The sequence below is a fragment of the Anopheles marshallii genome, chromosome 3, assembly GCF_943734725.1.
Source record: "Anopheles marshallii chromosome 3, idAnoMarsDA_429_01, whole genome shotgun sequence".
Classification (NCBI taxonomy): Eukaryota; Metazoa; Arthropoda; class Insecta; order Diptera; family Culicidae; genus Anopheles; species Anopheles marshallii.
This window is the reverse complement of record NC_071327.1, coordinates 17,895,014-17,918,706: the sequence shown is the minus strand read 5'-3', so window position 1 is coordinate 17,918,706 and position 23,693 is coordinate 17,895,014. Positions and strand designations below refer to the sequence as shown.

The following is a 23,693-nucleotide window of genomic DNA, read 5'->3' as shown; positions in this document are numbered from 1 at the left end:
CATCTCTTCCTTTTTTTGAAAATATTACTTTTTTATTTGTTATTTTGCGTAATTTGCGTTTGTTTTGCTTGCTAGCGGTTGTTGAAATGAAATAGAGAATAGAAAAACATAATGGAAGGAATTTTTTCGTCACCGTCTCACCTCCCTTTTCCCATCATCATTGCTCCGGGGAAGCGGGCAGGTGCGTGGGATGGTAGATGTGTGGAAAATCTACACACGCGATCTCCCCCGAATACGGGGAAAACCGCGACCACGGCCCCGTAACACTTTTCCGTTCGCTGGTGGACTTTTTGGTCGCAACGCTTCAATACGCTCGGTACAGCCGGTGGTTGGATTTTCCTCGAACGAATTGGCGTACAGTTCGCTGTTAAAGTTCGAGTTGGTCAGTTCCGGCCCGATCGTTACCCAGCCGGGTCGTATCGTTGAATCACGCCCAAAGATGTGCAACCGGCGGCGTCCCAGACAGAAGTGTTCGATGATGTGAAAAATTTCGATCGGTTTCTCTAAGCTTCCGAAATCGGCTTCCTCCGAGATGATCAGATCGATGTCCACGTTCGCATGGATGAAATCCCCATCCGTTGATCGGCGCACCGTACCCTTGATACCCATCAGGCAGTGTTCCTTCGTCCGCTGGAACACCGCCTTCGGTTCGAGAATTTTCGAATGTCCGGGCGAATCAATGTTCGTCCGTATCCAGCAGATATCTTCACACCTTCGGAAGCCCCACTTGCGCAAACAGTTGCGTCCCATGTCCAGGCCCTCGGAACTCCCACACCACAAAAACACGAAGCTCCTATGCGCGGCCACCTCACCAATGTCCAGTGCAAGAATTTCATCCCACGACCAAAAGTTACGCGGAGCACCAGCAGCCACGGCCGCACCACCCCGTGCGTACTCCTCCAGCGGTGGCTCAATCAGAATCACGTCGAATTTGGTGCCGAGAGTTTTTAGATCGAATGTTTTCAGATCCGCCCGAAGGTACATCGGCGGTGTGGCAGTTTCCGATATCAGTTCATCCTTCAACCGGATCAGTTCGCGCAGCTTCGGGTACTCTTCAAACCGGTCCGCTAAGCCAACGTCTCGAATGAAGTTCTGTGGCCGCTGTCCCGTATCCACAAAGTGCTGGCAGTAATCATTGTGCGGATTAGACGATTGTGTACCCTGGAAGGAGCGTAAGCATACGTACATTAGTTTATCTCACACCGGCGTAGCGAACAGTGACGAACAACGCACCTTCAGAAAGGTGGACGAATCTCGATACACTAATCCTTCCGCTGTTTGGGACGATTTCGAAGTGGTCGCTTCTTCGTCCTCGTACCGTTGCGATTTGTTGATTGGTGAGTCTTCCGCAGTGCCGAGAACGTGCTTCAGGTCTTCCACACAGGACACACCGAACTGCAAACGAAACTTAGCGGTTAATATCGATGATCCGATAGAGCCCTCCCATTCACCGTTTGCCACCGTGAAGGTGTTCCTTACGGGTACTTACGGTTTGAGCAAGTAGCATCTTTCGCTTCTGTGATTGCTCACGCCGAGACTTGATAACGTCGCTCATTGTATTTGCTAGGTGAACTCTTTCTTATGTCTTCACTCCTAACTTATTGCTAATAATCGATCGATTCCTTCGAGGTTTGGGAATCTTGAAGTTCCTTCCAGGTTCAGGAACAAATCAACTACGAGGCGGTGCCTGACGATGCGGCATCATATTAGTTGAGGTTTCGCTTCTTTATTGCTTATGCTTCTTCTTCTTCGGGGAGAAAGTTTTGTATATTGTCTCCGGTGTTAATGTTGTGTTGAACTGCGTCCGGTATGTGGCAGTACTGCGCCGTTAAAAACGTTGCCCTTCCGTGGCTAAACGGTAGTTGATGGTTGCTTTGTTCCGATTATGTTTCGAACGGGTTGTCTCTGGGTTGCCACAGTGTATTTTGTCTATTACTTCACTGTTTTCTTACTGTATTTATTTAACCATCCGCATCCCAAACGATGCTGTGCGTGTAGTTGTGCCCTGTCAGATTTGTTCCGTTGCACGTGCACGTTTATAGCGTGGTGTTGTGGGATTGTAATATCGTTCGATTAGCCGATTTATAAACGATAAAAATGTAATCGTAGTACGATAAATGCATTTTGCTCACTTGAATCTACTACACACATGATTAATTATTACATATTTTGGCAATAATTTAATCCATCATTTCTTTACAAGTTTGTTCATTTGATTTTACTTAACCCTACATAACTGCGCAGTGTTGCCAAATGCTTCAATGATATGGCACCGCGGGAAATTTCAACTACCCCGACTTGAGCTGTTCCACCAAAAACCATGTTACCATGGCAACGGCAGCATGCTTGGAAACCAAGATCTAACGATGCTGTAATTTTACCGGCCAGTTTAGTCTCGCGGATTGTTCTTAGTGCGACGGTCAAGTGCATACTGCTCTGGCGAATTAAAACTTTCGTGGCTTCCGTGTGTAGTGTTGTGTGAACATGAATAGCAATTTTATAACTTCCAAAAATGCTCGTAAGTATTGTAGTTTAAACCAGCTTAAATGCAGTTTCGATTCTCCCACCTAATTACGCTCATGCTTTGCAGGTTCTAGCAATGGTCAGAAGCAGCACCAAATGCAATTGTATCCTGTTCCACCACCGGTAATTCCATCCCACCATGCTTACCCCAGCATGCCACTGTTAATGATTCGGCCTCCGACACCACCCCCCGTATGGTTGTACGGCTGTCCTAGGACCTACGAACAGATGCAGTAAGTACAAAAAGATACGTTTAAAGTATGGTTCACTAAGATTGTTCCTGTGTGTAGATTAAATTTCAGCTGCTCGTCCGGTAACGCCATTTCGTTTCCAAACAACCACGACTCTGCTGTCGGACGGCCGCCTTCGGTTCTTTCGTCATTCGAATTCAAGATGTCGAGCGTTATCAACAACAATACGTGCAACATGCCCGTTTTTGAAACAGAACCTGTTAGGTAAGTCAATTAGTCGCGTTGGTGTACTGATGTGCAGTGTTTAATATTGTACATTTGTTTTGTAGTAGCAACGAGCCATCAGCACCGTCGGAATGCATCGAAACGAAAAGCGCATCTGGTCCGGAATATCTTCTGGAACAGTTCCCCGAACTGGTGAAGATGGCCCTGGATGGATGTAAAAAAGCGGAAACACTAGCCACATGTCACCAGAAACGGCCGTGTTTTAAGAAAATCGATAGCCTCTGCGCTCGGCTGAAACAGGACCTGGTAAAGCCGGACAACGTAATGTCCAACATCAATTCGCAAGGCATTGCTTGGGCGGTGAAAGATTTCATCTTCGTATTCACCAGAATCATGAATGCTTGGATCATCATCAAGGGTTACGTCCCCAGCAAACCGGAAGGCTTGCCGATGATCCAGCGCGAACTGTGCCCAAACTTCCTGGTGGCCTTTGAACGCTGGCACGAAACCACTCACGATCTAGTGCAATCGCTTATTAAATCCTTCATCAACTTAAATAAGCTGGCAAAGCAACAGCGCACTGGAGGCAACATTTTCTCAAAACCCGAAGAACAATCATCATCCCCCGTTGATGGCGCTGGCGCAGGACAAACCAAGCGCGATCTACTCGATGACATCGCAGAAACGGAATCGCTCAACTTAAATGTTGGAACTTACATACGGGCGGGAGTTTACCCCAACGTAACGTGTCCTCCTCCTGGGTTCCAGCAAAAACCACCGCCGAAAGAACCGACAGGATCAGTTTCTTCGACAGGTTCCAAAGGTTCGGCGCTTGAAAACGATCCCAGCAACATTTCCAATAGCCAAACGGAGGAATGTTTCCCCAGTCCGAATGGTGATATGGATCATCAGTTTATGGGAAAGTTCCTTCGCAAGACGTCGATGGAGTGTATGGAATGGGTGCTGAATGAAGTTCGCATGATCGAGGAAGCATCGTATTTGTACTGCATTAACTTCGCCAAAAACTATGTAAGCATCGTCATACTATCGCCCTAGCTACGATCAGATGATCTGATCACAGTCCGAATGGAAACGCACAGAACATGGAGAAAAACTCTCACCAAATTGTCTCATCCCTTGCGGGAGGGCGTATGCGCCAAAACGGGGAAAAATACACCGTTCAGCGCATGTCCGAGGCCTCCGGGACTTCCGGACTCTCACCAATGCAACGGCAAAGCTCCTGGCAAATTTTCACTCATCTCTTCCCTTTTATTTCAGTTTCCCGATTTCGACCTGATTGCATCGGACATGGTAGAGCTGCGCTATGTCTACAAAAAGCATACAGCGGGTCATTATTCAATGGTGGTTGAATTGCTCGATGATTTGCAGCAGATTGTCGATACCTGCAAACGGTACGTGGATGTTTCTACCCAGTTTGAGCTTTGGAATCCGAGCGATCCGCTTCCGGCCAATAGCACCGACAAGCAGCGCAAGGAATGGAAAAATTTTCCAAAGCTGCAAAATTTCATCGCCAAAATGGAACATCTGTTGTCCAATATACGGAAAAGATCATCCGCCATGTCGATCTGAAAATTATTCCTTTATAATATGCGCTCGGCATTCAACGTTATTATTAAGAATTTTTAATTTGGAATGGCGATTGCAATGTGAGACTGAAACGAAACAAAACTGAGTGCCATCTTCGTCATCCATAAGAACATGCAAATTCAAATGCATAATATTATATTAGTATCAGCAGTGGATTAAATGTAATGGTACCGTAACATAGATATACTAGACCGGCGGAGATGTACCATAGACGATAATTACTCAGGAGCTTAGAAAAGAAACTCAAGAACACACGTGCCGCGAGACTTAATAATTTCAAACTGATACGGCAATAGATGTATAAACGACCTTAACTGTATTGTATCATCATAACTATTTGAACGTTAAATATAAACTAGAAATCAATTAGTTATCCCTTTCCAAATTCGCTACCTGTGTAGTTCAAACAAACAGTAGTTCTAAGTTCTCTTCTTGGTGTCCACCATGTATACACGAATGTGGCAAAACAGTTGCAATCTTTTCTAAAACGACGCGATCGTGAAACGTGTTAATAGGTGGGAAACTATCGGTATAGCTGCCGTTGTTTCAAAACGTGTTAGCTTCGGTTCGATTATCACCACCGATTCGCTAACAAGCGGATTGGATGTCATGGCAGAAACATACATATTTCGAGGCAATAATTACGGACCGAAGCATTTTATTAACATCGTGTTCTGCTAATCTGTTGTAAGAGGGGTTTAACAGTGTACTACAAAGTAACAACAGCGCGGTGGTGAGATCCACATTTGAGATATTGTAACAGAGTTCAAATAGTCACTTTGCTTGAGACCAGAGGTCTCCAAACTTTTTCAGCTCCGCAGGTTAGTTGAAACTACAGCTGTTGGGTGTCAATTACTCAGTAACGTAAGGGTCATTTACTCAGATATTGCGCTATATCGAATCGAATGTATAGGAAGCAAGAACATGAGGTCATTACACAAAACGTAGGGATTCTATACCATTCATCTAGGTCTGTATTGTAATACACTAGCGCAACTGTTTTTAATGGCAAAATCACGTGTAACGTTGCAGTGATAAGGAAACGGTTGCTTTCCAGCTTGTCAAACTTGCAACCGGAACAAATGCCGCCCGCGAGATCCCGCGCAAGAGAACCAAACGAGAGACCTCCGCCGGAGAGAGCATCAACCGTTAGTACCGTCTCCAAAACGGGTGGGGAAATAAACTATTAGCTCGCACGGAAACCCCTTGGTACAGCCTCATTTGCACAGTACGTCGTTGCTCGTGACAGTGTACGGTTGTAGTCCTCCGACGTCTCGGCAGTGGGCTCGTTACTTTTCAAGGTTCGTGCATATACCCCCCTTACACAACTGTGGGAAGGTACGGGAAGCTACCGGTGGGTGACTTCCGGTCACATCGATAGTACGATTTAAAGCGTTTATTGGAACATTATTGATAATGCAGCCAGTGCTGTGACTTCCCCACCCAGGACTTCCTAGATCTGGAAATGTGAAACCTTGAAGGACGGGACAGTATCCTGTACGGTCTTTGTTAGGTCCGAGGGTGTCTAATTCTTCATGGTTGTGTAATCGCACAAGCTTTTTCCCCACTTTGGGGGCAGTGATTTGGAGCTAGGAGTTTTCCTCAAAGTCGAAGGACGTTTATAGCAAATAGGTGTGCTCGTGTATGTGTGTGTGTGTGTCCTTGCGTATTACGAAATCAGCAGGATACAGTGAGCTGGTGTGCGGTGACCTATTACAAGCTCGAACTTCGAATGTCTTACGCAATAGACACAGATTAGTGAATGGACCAAAACCTGTAACAGGAAACTGTACGAAGCAGTATAGGGATTGAGATAATGTTTTGTACTGACCAGCAACAAAAAAAAAAGAAACAATAGTAGTTGTGCAACAGTAGCAGCCGCCCCTCTATGGCGGTGTTTTCCATTTGCAACTAACCTAGTGCAGAATGCGCATGGTTGGGAATGGTGAAGAAAAAAGCATATTAATCGATCTCAATATATCCTCCCCGCCCCGTCTGTTCCTTGTGTGTGTGTGCGTGTATGTATATGTGTGCTTTTTTTCCTTTTTTTTTCGGCAGGTTAACGTGAGGTAGTTACGCAAGGAACCGGGCAAGGTGGATTGAGCGGGTAGTGGCGCCAAAAAAAAAGGGTCAACTTTAAACAGTGCTCAGTACTAACCTAGCAATCGACCACGATGATGTCCTCGCTGCAGTCCCTGTTTGTCGTTAGTTTATTGGTGATTGCGGTATTCATCAACCAGGGTAAGTAATCATCCCCAGTCGTGGCACAAACACGGCTTGGAAATGTGTCCGTTCGGTGGAAAAAAAAATCTTCCGAGAATATCGCAAATGGATTTGGTGAAGTTGAGGAAATCAGGCTCTTATACACACTGCAGGTAGCCATGAAGTTAGCGAGGTAGATGATCAGTGAAAAGGTGCTCTTGTTTCCCAGTGCTGCTGCTACTGGCCGGAGGTCAATCTCGTAGGTGTGTGTCTTCCCCGTGCTTGCGAACGACGCCCGACCACAGACGTCGGTGACGATATTATCCAATTCAAGCCTTAATTGAATATTACGAGAAGAAAACGAGGGGGGGACCAACGATCGGCCGAGTTCCGTGATTCACACGAGGTCAGTTCATATCGTTCGGAGGTTCCTTGTTCTCGAGGGTTACCGACAGCGCACAGCAGAGAAGCTGTCCGAAGAGAAAACATGGTTGGCGTATGATTCAAAAGCGACAAAAGCGGAACGTCACGGAGGAAAAGACAATATACTACCCCGTGGATATTTCGTACGAAACGGAAAAATCTTTGCAATGCAGATGTTCGAGGCAGTAGAAAATCTCAACCGATTATGTAAGCAGGCAGCAGACGGCGACACACGACGGTTGGGACGGGTCGGGAGAGCTGTGCGGAGGCAACATTCGCGTGCCGAAGCGAAGCGACCCCGGATCGATATTCTGCAAACGTCAAACATATGACACGGTGTTTCGGGCGGTGTGTCTGCGCGCAAATGTGTACCTTCGGTTCGTGGTAACTAGATCGATGCAAAATTACAAAATGCTAGTGCGACACTTTGGCGAGAACAGTTTCGTATTCTCTCAACTTGTTTTTTGTGGCGGAAATATTTTAGTGTGAACTCAAGGTCAAGGATTTATAATTATTCAAGCGTAATAGTTGAAGAACAGCATCTCTTATATTAAGGCAATTACTTTCAGATTAGTCAAGAGGAAACGTTCCTTTATACCATTAAACAACAAGAAGCGAGTTGATTAGATTAACGCTGGCTGCGATTGAACGCAAGGAACCAATTAAAAATGTATGCTCCATTAAGATTAACGTCCCAGTTGGCTGTGTCCTACACAGAAGCATTGGCGAGCAAATACTGTGCTCTGGGGCATCGTTTATTTCGTTTTGTAAGTTCCTGCGCGTGTTTAAACTACCATTATGTAATGCTGTAATAAGCAGATGAAGGGGAGCAGGAAGGACAGGAAAAAGGGCTTTTTTCTTCTTCACATCGACACGTGAAATCGGCAAACAGTTCGCCAACAGTCTGAAGTGTTTTAAATGCACGTATAATGTTAACACGGCCACAATTGCGAAATTATACACCTTTATCTTTTGAAGTATAGTTGAGTCACAGGAACTATACCTGTACAGTACGATCAGTTCATTTCAGTAACTATGTTATTCAACGAACTGCCTGTCGAATATAACAACAATATGACGATCTACTTGAAAGGCAGATTGAGTAAAGCATACGAACGAGATAAAGTGTGAGAGACAAAAGAACGAACGATCTATACCATTCCTTCAGCTCTTCACAGCGAACGAACCAGTTCGCTCAAGTTCTTACAAAAGTAATGATAAACCCAACCCTATCTTGAAGCACGTGACAATCTTTCGAATCGTGGGAATCCCACGATAAATGTTGGTGCAAGGTGCTAAGTTTATGCAGCTGCATGTCCATGACGTTCATCGTTAATTATATTCATTCAACAAAACAAATACGTTGGAACAAAGCTAGCAGGAATGAAAATGTGATTACCCCCGAACTGGAAACGGATCAGAATGACCTCATCCGCGAATCAGTAGCAAGATGTACTTAAGCATCTATCGATTACATGCCCCTCCGTTTGAGGGGGGGGGCAGCTAATCTTATGTCGCCGTGGTTTATAAACGATTCGTGACAACAGCGTATCATTGCGAGACGAGGTTACAATTCCAATGCCTACTAGAATGTCGAAGATGTGCCGCGTCCCCAGCGTCGATGATGCGTTCAATATAGCCTGCTTCGATTGAAAGTTGTTGTGATTAATGTAAATGTTTTGCCTCGCCAGCACTGATAAGACCGAGCCGATCGTTTGTTTGAACTGTGTCCGAGCGAGCGTAAAGTGACAAACATAAGAAAACCTTCTACTAGTTGTACATTGTTTGCCAATTGGTTTTTCCTTTTTTCATACTACACTTACAGGAGATGCCATCCGTTGCTTCGAGTGCAACAGTGCGGAGGACTCGACCTGCTCGCACGACAAGCCACCGGACACGATGTCGGTCGACTGTAACGATCACAAGGACGGCAACAAGTACACCTTCTGCCGGAAGATCGTCCAGATCATCGAGTTCCCGGTGAACAACCGTAAGTAGTGTGGTTTTATGCAAGGTCGCTTTTTGTAACAGCATAACTCATTCCCGTTTTGCTCTCCATCACAGTTCCACCGGATAACCGAGTGATCCGTGGTTGTGGCTGGGATGAGACGTCCTACAAGGTACGTGTTAATGGCATCGATTCCTATACGCCTCCTCACTAATCTCATCGTTCTTTCGCACAGGGCAAATGCTACCAGCGTTCCGGATTCGGTGGACGTCAGGAGGTGTGCGCTTGCTACGATGACAATTGCAACGGTGCATCCACACTGTCCGTCACGTTCGGCGTCCTGCTGTTCGGTGCGGTTGCTTTCCTGATTCGTGCTTAATCCAATCAACGGACCCATCCGGCACATATCCACCGATGCTAGTGGAGACTCTAGTTTGTTTATCTAATTTGCCATCTTCGGTGACTTTTGGCGAACATCGAACGTTAAACCGGACGGTGGGAGCGGTTCGCTATTTCTATGGGCAAGTCAACCCGGGGTGAAATGGATGGCGATTGTTCATTCATTCCTTGCGCCAGGAGTGTGAATACACGTTACATTAGTTTTAGGTTGAGAATGTTAATCTTTTTCTACGAGACATTCCAATGTCTTCAATCTCCCTTTACCTTTGGGACAGTGGGGGGTTGAGATATCACTCGCCACACAGGGGGGAAATTTGGATTGCAAATGAAAGGGCAATGAAAGCACTCTATCAGATAGTCGTTTTGTGATAGTATCTAACGTCCTTGCAATATTTTTTTTTAGTTTTTCTAATTGGTACTCTCTCACAGAACCATTCCATTTCAAAGGAACCAGCTGAAGCTTTTTCGGTTTTCGTTAGACACCTCGGTCGATTGGATGTAACGTTTAGCACGATCGAGTACATTTTTGATACAACCTGCACCGTGCGAAAGGGGGTACGATTTTTGTAAAGAAAACATTTCTACGTTACGCTATTTTAAGAAGTATAGACACAAACTAAATACTACGTTTAGCAGCTTCTCGAACCAGGCTGTTAAAAGGAAGGGGTGAAGAAAAACAAACAAAAAAAGAATTGTGCAGAGCGTGATTGCCGTGTTCAATAAATCAGAATTAGATTAGTGACTATTTCGTTACGACACCCCCGGACAAGCTTACACGAAACATGCACCAATGTTTCACCTTTAAACCCATTAAAGAATCAGATTAAAGTAAATAAAACAAACAAACAAAAAACAGATACATTAACGTACAGCAATAGAGAGCGGACGCGCCGTGTCCTTAGGGCCTAGGGAATCGGTAAATAGCAGTAAATTTGAAGACACAGAAAACAAAACTAAGCTGCCAGCATCGCTTCGTCGCACCGGCTCACGGCGCTTGTGCGCGTAGTACGGGGAACCGGCTTTAGGAAGTCTTCGTTTCGGTGGACCATCTTAGCATCCCAGCAAACGAGAAGCAGGAGCGAATCCCCCATCTATTCATTCTACCCGTTCAACGACGTTTCACGTGATGATTGGTACTGTATTGCGTAATTCCAGTTACACAGCGACGTTTTTAACTTACCAAAACATACAATCGCACGAAACGGAAGGGGACGTGTGTCGTCGATGCGCATTAATTACTGCAGAACGGTCGGAGTAAATGAAGTTCAATAAAATAGAAGAAAACCACAGAAACCTTTTTTAATCGCTCTCTATTTTCGCTTCTTTGTCGTTTTTGTTGAAGACGTAGAAGAAATGTAGAGGAGGAATACCCTTGCGAGAACGAAGAGCTACAAACAGTGTTTAGTAGGTGAATGTTATGCAATAAAACACTAAATTAGCGAAAGTCTATACTGTAGTTTATAAAAAGAATATTATGATATAGTCACGATGGGAACCCAGCGTAACAACACATCTTCACACCACCAGGTATGGTAAATTCCCTTGCAAAGCTCGAGCTTTAACAAGAAATCTTATACTAGTATTGGAACTTTGTTAGATAATTTCGTTGCATCTTATAAACACAAAAAAGCAGCAGATCACATATCAACGCACCAGTTATGGTTAGCTATTACCAAATATAGAGACCTATCTAGCCGTTTCTGATGACCACGATAGATAACACAGTAATTGATTCGAGTAATTTCTAGTATCTATACAATTGTTAAAACCTAACATTATTGCTTTGCTCAAAAGTTATAAATCATTTGAGACAAAACTGGTTTGTCTTCATTTCAACGTTTATTTCAAAAAATTTCCCAAACGATAAGTTGCTGAGGTAAATATATTCGCTAGGCGACGAACGATAACCTCACTTTTTGGCCTGCTCTACACATCTTGGGCACTGTCAAACAATTGTCAGAGTGTCGTACAATAAACCCCGCTGTGAAACAATCAACCGACGATGCCCGCGCTGCGTGTGTAGTGAATTTGCTGATAAATGTGTATCAGGTAACGGCGTCATCTTCGCTAACATGGGATTTCATAAGTGTAAAAAATTCGAACTCAAGCTAATAGCTGCAGTGAAACACAGACCGGAGCTGTTCTCGTTCAAGAAAATCAATTCGATGACACGGCGGGAACTAATTGCAGCATGGCAAGAAATAAGCCGCCTATTGCGTGTGCGTGGTAAGTGCGTATTGTAGGTGGTAGTTTTAATTCGCTGTAACCAGAGAACAATACATCCTTTTCTCTACGCTAACAGAACACTTGTGCAGGCGACGATGGAATTCTTTAATGTATACCTTTCTACGACATTGCGCCAAACGTGTATCAAATAAGTCAAACTGGCCTTACTACGAGCGTATGAGCTTCCTGTTGCAATACAACGATATATTCCGGTAAGTGTGCGTTCTGTTTATCACTGCTTCGTGCTTTGATATGCTTTGTTTGTTTTAGTTTTTTCAACTCTTCGAATACGTTGATTGTGGTAAATGTAAAAACCCAAGCTAAAAGGCAAATAGTATTGGAAAGGACATCAAAAATTCGTAAACTCCTGGTTCGGTTGGAGCCACTGCAGGTGGAAACAGAACCGGTATTACATCGGCAAACAATGGAGCGTCCGTTGTCAGCAGGATGTGACCTTGCAGTACCGCTCGATTCAACATCACAACCGAAACGTCCATTGTTTCGCATCGAAAATGTACAGAGTTTGAATGCTGACACCGTAATGACACCACTATCCACAATTAAAAACAATCATTCACCGCCTGCACTGCTGGCCCAATCTTCAACGGTGGATGAACGATGGACGCCGGGTTCAGACGACGGTGATCCGCATGTGTTGTACCAGACCATTGACTCGGACGAACAATTTCTTAAGAGTTGTTACACCACCATGAAACGTCTGTCGACAAGGCGAAACGCTTTCGTACGGTCAAAAATACAACAGCTCTTGTACGAAGCAGAGTTTGCGGATGAAAATGACACATCAAGTGCTTCGAATGGTTTCTAACCGAATTCCTAAAATCAATCAAATTCAAATAAGAATTCTAATTTTTACTAATGTTTTTTTTTTCAAATCTACTTTTGCATGAAACAAGCATGTAAGATACTAGGCGCCCCCATATTGTCCCGGTATTGCTTTTGCTGTAGCGTCAATCTTGTTTGTTGTCTTGTTTTTGGTACACTTGTACTATTACTAACCGGTTTATCTTGTTTCTTAATGTAAGCTTCTTGCGGTTATATCATTAGTCGCGTTCCCTTCTAATTTGTCAGTTTACTTCTGCACTTTTGCAGTCGGCCGGCAATTCAATAGGTGCATAAAAGTACCTTATTCATAAGTTTCACACTTACGGCATTTATGATACAACACAAGACAAGTAAAAGAATAACGTCAAGCATCACATGCACGTCGCATACACAACCGGACCGAAATTTATAAACACTTAAACAAATCTGCATTCTTAAGACTGGCCTTACTAAGCAACCTGACAACCAGTATCGACACTTTGATCTACAATAAACCAAGAAAGAGTCTGACATTCCAGAAAGGTATTGAGGGTTTTGATATATGGTCTCAAAATCAGCCACATCAGTGTAGTGTGCCTGTTGTTCTGTGTAGTAGTACTCTTTACACAAACAGAAACACAAGACCGGTACGTCCGTTTTCGCTTGACAGCTATCATTCAACTGACTGTTTCTTCTTTCATTCGAGCTTACAATCAGTAACTTAGTTAATGGGTTGAGCAACTGTTGAAAAATATTTTAGAAGTCGCTTCTTTTCTTAAACACATGTAAAGCAATGCTATATACCTAAGTATTATCATATTCTCCGGTGGTGCTACAACCTCAAGAAGTGTAAATTTGCCACTCGAACCTCCCGATCTCATCGAGGAGCATCAGAATGCCTCAAGCGTCCTTAAATCCTGTCCAGGATCCGCTTAATGAAGCCGCAGCTTAGAGTAGGAAAGAATGAGCTGCAAGTTAATCATTTATTGCCTATATATTTTTTTGCACGTGAGGATTGTTACGTATCACGTCACGCGAGCTTTTTCACGTATCTCAATTGAGTTTATAACTTCAACAGCAATTAGGAAGAATTGGACATTGTTTATAGAGCATGTATGGAAGCATTTAAAATCTTCCCAAAAAAAAACAGGCACGATATTGAACGTCTTCAATTGATGTTAGAAACAAACCGTCTGACTGGTTGCTCCGGTTGATCGGTTTTTGGCAAGAACTTAGACCCGTTTGTGGCTATTGTCACGAAACAAACCCTACCAACCGCACTGACCTATGGTGCGACTGCCATGTGATCGTGTTGTGCCGATACGTGATCTGTTGATAATTAATTGTACGTTAATTGCGATACCGTTGATGACGACAGGTATGTTTAGCGCCATGTGACGTGCCAATTTTGACTGAATTATGCAAAGCGTTGTGAAGCTGCGACAAAATTGAGCACCTTTGTTCAAGCCGGCTTTGTCGCGATGGCAAGAAGATGCTTTAATGCAACTGTTCCTACACGAAATAGGGCCAAAGTGTTCATGACGTAACATGTAAATTGGTACAAATTTTATTGAATTACAAAGAGATAATAGCCATATATAATTAAATGTGTCACACACCTGACTATCACGAATTTTATTTTCAACGAGAAATTGTCTTAGATTTCCAAAGCCCGAATATCTAAAGTAAGTAAGGAGTACAGTTATTAAACAAGAATTCATCAAACATACAGGAAGTGATTAATACCGCACCGAAACAATGTGTGAAACTCACGTGCATGCGAATTAACAACCGGTTTAATCCATCTCACACCGTCTGGCAAGATCATCTGATCACATTTCTATATAAGATCGCCGATCGTACGACATGCTCCGTTCAGTTGTCCGGTGGAAGCTGTTCGAATTTGTGCCGGCAGACATCTCGCAGGCCTGTGAAAATGGCCATTACCGATCGGTTAAGCTTAACGCTTCTGGTGGTGTTAGTTTTTACGGCGAGTTCCGGTAAGAGTGCTGTACAGTTTGATGTGCTAGACTGTGAAGATCTTCATGTTTGAGGATCTGCTGAGTGATCTCCATAGAGTAAATTTAAATCTGTGAGCATACACCTACCTATAAATTGAACCTAACAATTGAAACTTCATCAGCTTAAGATATTGTTAAGATGTGTGTTAAAAAAAATGTGAAACCTAAAACGGATAACTAGAATTCTACAACTTCAAAACACTTGACGCCTATATCTGACCAGGATAATCTGACATATTTAAATGTGGTGTGATGCAGCAATAGCGAATGCTACCAGTGCTAGCAGTGACTTGCACGAGCGTACGGCCTTGCAACATAAGGCCGCCGGCGTGGCAAGGTCGTTCGATCAATCCTAATCAGTTGGCACGATCCGGGCATTCCAACGTCCGAAGACTCCACCCGCAAACGATGGCGCACCTTTGCCCCGGGGGGTTGGGGATAATTAATAGAATACGCTTACCTCCTTTACCCGGAACGGTGACCATTTTGTCATGCCGTGCCATGTCATCCACTCACATACTCCACACTCCAGGTGATTGATGAACACTCGTTTTAGGGGCGCAAAGACAAACCCGGGTCCGTTGTCCATTTGCCGCGTTCCTACAGGGTCCCGAGCAAGCTGTTTGCCATCGGTATCCAGCGGTATGACATGCTGTCAACATTTCTCAAATCTTTTTTTGTTTCCTGTTCCACTTCCCGGGTGGACGGACCGTAAACCGTAGTGCCCGAGTGAAGATTTGTTGTGGTCCGATAAGAACGACACTGCATTAACAGCGTGTACACAACGCTCGTTAAAATGAGATTGTGAGTGAATGTTTGAGGCTAGTTGTGGGTGGGTGTGTTTTTTGTTTTGTTATTTATCTTTATCTATCGGGAGGATCTCCGCCACCGACAACACCTGCCGGCAGCAAATGGTTGTTTATTCATGCCGCTGTCACCATCGGAATCTGCCCCGATGTGCAGGCGATGAAATTCATGATTGAAAAACTGTTAGCACTTTCAGCGTTTGACCGGTGTGGATGTAAAGAAAATAAAGCCACTTCGTTAGTGGTAGTCCAGTGGACAGTTGGCTGTACCGTGGGTGGATTATCTTCACATTAATAATTCATGCCTTTCGGTTAGCTCTATCCATCCGCTTCAACCGGTACAGCCTGGATAAACAACCACGCAGTGGTCATTGGGTAATTCGGTCCTTCCCCATGCACAGGATGGTGGTCAATTGTTTATTATGCCAGGAATTCTCCCGGAAAATGTTCTGCCTATGTGACGTTGCTCGTCAATATATTCAATTATCTTAACAACGGAATGGAAAAGCATGAAGTTTGGAAGAAATGGGAAAAGTTGAATTATGAAATAACCTACCATAGCTACAGTCCACAGAATAAGTTATAGCTCCCTATAGCCTTCTCCACACAATGGTTTAAAATAGAATGTGCGATAATGTATCGATTAGCAAAGTCTTTTTTCTCTCGCAACAATTGCCGTTCTTTTTCTGTGTTGCAAAATAAACGTTTGATCTTTTCGCATGTACAGGGTGTTCCATAAATATGCCTTCGCATCGTCAAGTGCGTGGTCATTCATTTTGCCCTATGCTCGTATTTTGTTCTTATATTATTGTCAGTTTTAACTACATGTACTCTCTTAAAAATGAGCATGATGTTGACTTTATGTTAGTTTTTGTTCTTTCGGAGAGATGAGCATAAAATGGGTGATCTATTGAGTAAAGAGTTTCCTCTTTTGGTACTGGAGTTACGAATGAATGAAGAATGATGATTTGGAGCGCAGTCTCCAAACGCTGACAATTCCCACAGGTGTTCTTTGAAAGCCCAAATACAACGCGACGTACTTCGACGCTTAGTTTTCGGTGCAGGTTGTTGCCGCCAGTCTCCGAAGTCTCTACGGAGACCTGCACTACGTGTTCCAACAAGACCAAGATTTAACGGAATTTGGTCCAAACCTAGTTTCTAAATGATTTAAGCAACTTTTTGGATAAATCTTTGTGAACTCCCAACTCTTTAGATTTGAGTCCTATTTGAGCTCTTTGAGTTTTTGTTAGGTTGTGTATGATGTCGATTCTCAACGAATACAAGGACATCGATTTGGACCAGCTTAAGACGGTAATTCTCAAATCTCGGACAAAATTCCCATACAAGTTATGCGTCCCGCTTGCTTCTGACTCGAACAACATATAAAGCTCGTCAAGTTATACGCAGTGCGGATTTTTTCAAAAGATATTTTGTAAAAGTCCTATATAAACATAGCTTCCAATAGCATAAACCAGAAATAAGAAAATATTATCTAGTTTTTTTTTTTAATCCTATCTTGAAAGTGTATTCGACCTTATTGAACACCCTGTAAACTTTTACATTCCATCACAACACAGTCGAGAATTCGATTACACTCGTTACGGTACGATCGACTCAACGGAGTTCGGAGTTCCACTCAAATGTCGACCCAAAACGTACACCTCACCGCAAATGGTAATGAAACTTTCACCGCTCCATCACACATTAATGATCAAATCGCAACATATTTTGTCCGCGAATTAGTTCCATTGGTTCCGTTGGGTTCGTTGCCGGTCACGGTTCACGCAATGGTCGAGACCTCGGGAGACCTCGCGCTGGGGAGGCTCAGTACAGTGGTGTTGTACTGACTGATGCGTGATTTAGCTACACGAGCTCAATGAATTGGAAATTATTTATCACTCTCCCAGGCCACGGTTTGCCATAAAACGGTTTTACACCAAAAACACCAACGTGCCCAACCTTCGTAGTACACCGGTGGGAATAACCTTACCACAATTTGGAATCGTTCTTCAGGGGTTTTTTTTGGAACTCCCTGACCCTGACGGAGTGAAGCAATAAAAGTATACCGTGACATTGGGACTAATTGTCGGGCACATGCGTGCACTCATTTATGATACGCACTGGGGGAGTGATTATGTTGCTCGTAACAACATTATGGGTTCAATTTTTGTTTGGAATAACAATTGGTGAATTATTCACGACCTACCTTTGGAAAACGAACCAATTTTTCTCGTTTCATCATTGCTACTTATTTGCTTATTAGGAGCAATAACCACCACGCGGTCTCGGCCTGCTGCAAGAGGCCTCCAAACTGCTCACGGTCGAACGCCATCGTCAATAAATCCATCTCCGCTCTTCCTGGTGGAGGAATCAACGTCCATCCACTCCATCTCAATTTGGGCCTACCACGCCTCATTTGTTCATGTGGATGGCCTAAACGGACTGTATTGACTGGGACGTCCGGTGACATTTTCATGACGTGACCATCCCTGGGAAATTTAATTTACTGAACGACAGTAAGTTCATCGTTCAGCCACCATCAACTTGGTTTTTGCCTCATATACACGTTCAGGGCCGTATCACCGGAATTTGGGTGATAATCCATGGAAATCGCCTTGCTTGATTTTGTCTCGGCGTTGAAAGCGTTAATCTCCAACTCGAGGTTTTCCAACGCCTGCTCATTCCTTTGATAAGCATCCACTACGTAGGAGAGCCGTAAACCTATGATATGGCTACTTACTACTTAATTACTTAGCTGCCTAACTATGAGATAGTTAAAACGCTTCGCGATTAGTGAGTTCCTAGCAAATCTCATAGAGGTCGCTATTGTCTGCCAAACACACGGGATCTTCCAGTAGTATTTGATTTTTAAACAATTTTTTTAGACCTGTAAATCATGTAAAAATATCAATTAATAAAAAGAATAATGCCGAAAGTCACTGAATATCGAACTCTGATGTCTGATAAGTACCTGTACAATGTGCCTGTTCTTTTCAGCAAGTGCACTTCGTTGCTATACCTGCAACTCCAACGATAACTCAGAATGCTTGGCACCACCGACAACCTTTACCGAGGAGGAGTACCGGGACAACTCATCCGTACCGGCCCGACTGCTCGTCGAGTGTCCGCTCGATGAGCAGGGCCGTGAACCATTCTGCAGAAAGTTCGACCTGTACGGTGAGTTGGTGAGATGGCGCTGACACAATCCTTCAGCTGAGTGATCTTGTATTCTCCGTCTGGTTCTAGTGGACGGTGGAAACTTGCCGGATCACACGCGGATAATACGTGAGTGTGGTTATGAACGGACCCACCGACCCTGCTATTTGTTCGAAAACGGTGGCCACACAGAACACGTCTGCCAGTGCTTCACCGATGGTTGCAACGGAGGCTCGCAGCTCACCGTTACGGGGGTGCTGCTTGTGTTGATTTACACCATGCTGGTGCTAGGATTCAGGCAACGCACACTGTGATCATCGCTAGATGTATAACCACCCCCAACAACGTCACGAAGGAAAACAATGCTGCGAAACGTTTAGACTGTCAGTCCGCTTGCTTCGATGGGAATAAATTTGCACCACACCGACCTGGTGCCAGATTGGCTCGATCGAGACGGAATCTAATTTGACTTTTGGGCGCAGTGTTTCGCAGGACACATTTCACAGCTTCCGCACGCGTGCGAACGAAGCGAACAAAGCTATGTATATGCGCCCGCATGGGGAAGGCCCGAGGGTGGAACGAGAGCGTCTCATCAGCAATTCAAATAGGTTTTCACTGGCACGCCGTTACGGCGAGGATGGCTGCTTGGTTCTCATTTCGCGATTTTCACTTTGTTTGTGCAGAGTAATGGATCGATCGAGCCGCGGTACGCTAAACCCTGTCCCTGTGATGCGTACTACAGCCACCGTTACGGTAAGTAAATTTTAATGGAGGCAAGTGCCGGAAGCTATCGGAAGCCAATACGGTGGCTGAAGTACTTCACCATGAGATGCCTAGGGATATTTCAACAGACGAAGACGACGAGCAAACAAATGAAAAAAAGGAAAGAAAAACAAACACCCCCTGTCCCCGGTAGTGCTCCTCGCTCCGATTTGCATCCCTCCTGTGGGTACGATTTATTTATTTTCTAGTGAACAGTTTTTTTTTAAACTTCCACTCTCCGGTGCCACCGCCACCGAAGACAAATTACACCTCATGATGATTGAAATTGAAAAATGTTTGAACATATATTTTCCCCCCCATAATGCTAGTGCTTCACCATGAAGGATGAGAGTTCCATTATTGCCAAAGCCATAATCTTTGTGGTTGACGGATCGATGTTGCTTCTGGTTGCAAAGAAGCGCTGGATGCCAAGGGAACTTTATGGTTTGCGCTTATCAAATTATCTTTAAGAGTACTGAAATCAACCGGGTGATATGTGTTTGATGCAAGACAAACAGAACCCGATAAACCAAGCGGAATTTCGGCAAGATAAAGGCGTTTGTGATGTCAGCCGGGTGCGATTAGTGACTTGGTGACGAATTTTACCGAGCGTGTGTCAATGGAGTCGAATTAGAGAGACGTCCGCTTAACCGTGCTGCCACTAACCCTACCCGATGGACGAACTCATTATCACGTCTTTCAAATTTTTACCTTGCAGAAGCGTGTTAACTTTACACGAGTTGTAGTTTGTCGGAGAAAATAATTTTAGGCCTCCTCCCCAAAAATTACCATTTTGCTCCTTCCCTGGCCAAAAAGTTTTCTATTTTTTGCCAAACCGAAAAGAACGTCCCCGATGGTTTCGGGCAAGCAGTTCGCTGGGTAGAAATAATTTCCGGTTGTTATGCAAATTACTTTATTTCCGCGATGGGTGCGAGTGTTTAGGTGGCTGGCTGGAAATTAAACTTTCCCGCTGGTGGTGGGCAACGAAGATGGGAGCCAGGTGTACTTACCGTGAAGTAGTTATAAGCATTGATTGTGCTCTGGTTGGGACTTGTTGGAACGTGAGCGCACGCTGTTAGTTCATCACCCTGTGCAGGAATGCGTTACAGCTGTAAGCGGTTTTCATGACCTGGAAGGGGTGAAGAAATGTGCAGTTAGTTGGGACGAAATGAACATCACTGCAGGGGGTGGGGAAAACCACATTACCGCGGTGAAGGTGGCAAAGGATAGAAACCCAAACCCGCCGACACTGAAGCCATAGTTGCGTTGAGCATTCCGCAGCATAAACAGCATATCCTGCAGATCGCGACGATTCCACAGCTGGTACCACTGGTTGGTGTACACACCGGTACTAAAATCAGTCGCCTTACTTACGACCAGCTCGCCACAGTAGCAGAACAGCCATACCTTGTTGACGTTGGTCAGCAGTAAACCGTACGAACCGTTTACTAACTTTATCTGAATGTGAAACAGTGACACACAGATGTGCACGATCGAGCAGAGAATTTGTATCAGGTATACCTCCCGGTATATGCTGGAACATCTGGCGAGGAATCTGTCAATACAGCGCAACAAACATGAAGATTGTTGCGTCATTTTCCACCTCAAACAAAGACTTACTGTGAAAGGCCGGTGTGCATTTCGAACACCTTCCGTATCAAACGTCTTTGCTCCACTACGTTATCGGGACTGAAGGAGACAGAGGAGTGATAAAAGTGATTGAAACGGGCTAAGAAAAAGCTTTAACGCCGTTAATGTACACTAAATGCTGTTCTTTTGCATCTCGAATTGCATACATTCAGGCGTATAACTTTCGTTCTACAGCTAGAGGCATCTGTTATTTACCATTCGCCAATGCGACGCAGATACTCGCTAAGTATCTCCAGCTGCGAGGCCGAGTAGCACACAAACAAATAAAATGGTCCGTCCAGTCCAATAAACACCACTGCGACCCAGTTTGCCTGCAGAATCTGGAGCAGATAGTTGATTAAGTACCAAGGATGTTTATGGTAGTCCACCAGCGGTATTGAATAGCCTATCGGAAGGATGCGTTCTCGGATGCCCCCAACCAGCACTGGATAGATTAGCAACATTATGGATGCGGTTAGATACGACAGGATCGTGATGAACAGAAGCTTCCTGTGTGTGGCGGATGTTAACAAAAAAAAACTCCTCTAGATTTAGTATTTATACCTGCAAGCCAGTTGTTATTCTATTACCTCGCTAAACGCTGATACTTCTCGCAGATTCCGGCCTCGATCGGACCATTTAGCTGGCTGCGATCGTTTAGCACCGTGCGGATCATCTGAGCGATCTGCTTCCGCCGGTACACCATACCGTTGATTTTGAAGAATAACTCAAAGCCACTCACAAATGCCGACACGCTCAGTATGACCGCGTCGAGATCGTTCCGGTAGGACACTGCATGCATTACGATGGCAACTAGAGAGATCGCAATTTCCGACTGATAGAAGTGAAATATGGCGGTTGGAAAGGGGGCCACCAGGAAGTCATCGTCGAATATGCGGAGCAGGGTAATGCTGAGGAACCAGTGAAACACGTCGTAGATTCGATTATAGTTAAACTCCAAGTATCCCAAAGACTTGCGAAAAAATAACATCATCCGCACGGGGTTAATAGCACTTGCTGATCGAATAACGTCCAACACTAGACTACAGTGCAGTGTATTGCCAATAGATGTGATGGAGTTCGTCATTCCACCTTTAAATAGAAAAAAAGTTGTAATTTGAATTGCATAAGCATACTTCCACTAGCACCGGAAGGTATGCAATCATTTTGGGTGGAATTATTTTAAACGGTCTGGTACGGCGTCAGCATGGCATACCTTTAGGCGTATGCATCCTAACGAAAAAACCCAACACAAGGAGTTCGATTGGTATACTAATGGCTCAATTACTATGATAATAATGAACTCAATTTGGTGCCCGTTTTATATTTACTTTGGAACACTATCATCCATTTCAATGATTGCATACGAAACAAATTTGCTGTAAATATTGACATGCAAAATGTCATAATCGTAGCTGCATGAGTACACATTATTTGTAAAGCATACATTTAGGCGCAATGTTATTTTATTGATTGGTAACAATTTGCCTAAATGCATAATCTACTATATATTCCTACACTTTTGCAAAAATGTTAAATTTATATTTTATATTTTACTATCATCTTTAATCACTTTCTTTGCAAGTAGTGAACCATTTTCAAATACTTTCCCCACGCCAAGTAAATTTCTTACCAGCGTAAGTTAATTTACGCCCCATTCCGTTCGTATCGTTCTGACGGCCGTCTGGCAGATGAGAATTAGTATTTATGGGAAACTACCCAATTTTACGACTTCATTAAAACTGGCGACATTGGCTGGTAGTGGGCATTTTTCACCATCCCACTTCTATCATTTGGCCGAACGAAGTCGTTCACGCGAATGGACATAAATTTTCGCCCGAAGAAAGTTGGTAACAGAACGCAAAGCCTAACGGACGGACTGGTGCTGGTTTGCGAATTTAGGGCAGTACTCGCATCGCATACTCGGTACCCGGTCATGTGAAGCAACCGGAGCCCTTTGGGCGATAAATTTTCATCGCTCACACTGGTGCTCGTCAGTCCGGTTGAGATTCCGGTCGTGCCAGCTGCTGCAAGCTAACTAGAACGCACAGCCTTCACACACTTGCTTCCTGTGCTGTGTGGATGGTGGATGAGCAGGAACTAATTTTCTCCGCTGCGGAAGCTAGCTACAAGTGCAGCTTAATCCTATACTGCACTGGGAAAAAGGCGGCACCAATAGGGCGAACAGGCAATGTGAAATGGGGGCAATGAACCAGCAAATGTTTAATCAAACATATCTTGCCCGATTTATGATGGTGCAGCTGGAGCATAATTGAATTGCGACTAGAGGTGTTCTCGCATCTGTAAAAGGGATGTATTAGGTGCAAGAAAAAAAACTTGCCAGTGCAATGTGCAGCATAGAAACACACCTACACGGTACGGGAAAATTAGAGCCTCTATTAAAAGCACCCGGCGCAAGGTGTTCCGGCGTTTATTAAAGTATATCAAATAGAGAAGAAACACACAACCAGTTTGTTTTACGGAGAAAAACCCGGTCTCATATGAAATACACTTTTAATTAAAATAGTTTAATAAAGTCACTTTACAATCGAGCGATTCGTGTGTTCGCTCACTCCGACAGCCATTCCTCCCATTGAACTTTCATTAAACTAAACCGAAAACTTTGGTAAAAATTTATTCCTCCGAGCACGAAAATGAAATTACAAAACTGCATCTGCAGGGCCAACTTTATACCAACTAGGTTCGGTGGCTTCGCAAAAGAACAGTGCCCATGCCCGCACTGACTTATTGC

General features: G+C 44.2%; 6 protein-coding genes across 6 annotated transcripts; 4 read left to right on the top strand and 2 right to left on the bottom strand.

The window, feature by feature from the left end:
• Positions 1-210: 210 nt before the first annotated feature.
• Positions 211-1,555, bottom strand: LOC128715687 (N6-adenosine-methyltransferase non-catalytic subunit). Its single transcript, XM_053810599.1, has 3 exons — positions 1,490-1,555; positions 1,234-1,395; positions 211-1,161 (listed from the first exon to the last, which is right to left on the bottom strand). Exons 1-3 carry the CDS (start codon positions 1,553-1,555, stop codon positions 211-213), a joined length of 1,179 nt encoding a protein of 392 aa, XP_053666574.1.
• Positions 1,556-2,484: 929 nt separating this feature from the next.
• LOC128712300 (protein mitoshell) lies at positions 2,485-4,529 on the top strand. Its single transcript, XM_053807196.1, has 5 exons — positions 2,485-2,518; positions 2,591-2,756; positions 2,814-2,978; positions 3,047-3,968; positions 4,218-4,529. Exons 1-5 carry the CDS (start codon positions 2,485-2,487, stop codon positions 4,527-4,529), a joined length of 1,599 nt encoding a protein of 532 aa, XP_053663171.1.
• Positions 4,530-6,721: 2,192 nt separating this feature from the next.
• Positions 6,722-9,499, top strand: LOC128713464 (uncharacterized). Its single transcript, XM_053808325.1, has 4 exons — positions 6,722-6,788; positions 8,998-9,162; positions 9,237-9,292; positions 9,356-9,499. Exons 1-4 carry the CDS (start codon positions 6,722-6,724, stop codon positions 9,497-9,499), a joined length of 432 nt encoding a protein of 143 aa, XP_053664300.1.
• A 1,508-nt stretch (positions 9,500-11,007) lies between these two features.
• Positions 11,008-12,571, top strand: LOC128712299 (transcription factor Adf-1-like). Its single transcript, XM_053807194.1, has 4 exons — positions 11,008-11,051; positions 11,543-11,745; positions 11,822-11,957; positions 12,016-12,571. Exons 1-4 carry the CDS (start codon positions 11,008-11,010, stop codon positions 12,569-12,571), a joined length of 939 nt encoding a protein of 312 aa, XP_053663169.1.
• A 1,932-nt stretch (positions 12,572-14,503) lies between these two features.
• On the top strand, positions 14,504-18,864 carry LOC128712298 (uncharacterized). Its single transcript, XM_053807193.1, has 3 exons — positions 14,504-14,583; positions 18,396-18,571; positions 18,641-18,864. Exons 1-3 carry the CDS (start codon positions 14,504-14,506, stop codon positions 18,862-18,864), a joined length of 480 nt encoding a protein of 159 aa, XP_053663168.1.
• A 1,523-nt stretch (positions 18,865-20,387) lies between these two features.
• LOC128712297 (odorant receptor 4-like) lies at positions 20,388-21,932 on the bottom strand. Its single transcript, XM_053807192.1, has 5 exons — positions 21,532-21,932; positions 21,158-21,451; positions 20,933-21,001; positions 20,519-20,867; positions 20,388-20,441 (listed from the first exon to the last, which is right to left on the bottom strand). The coding sequence occupies exons 1-5, from the start codon at positions 21,930-21,932 to the stop codon at positions 20,388-20,390; spliced, it is 1,167 nt and encodes a 388-aa protein (XP_053663167.1).
• Positions 21,933-23,693: the final 1,761 nt, after the last annotated feature.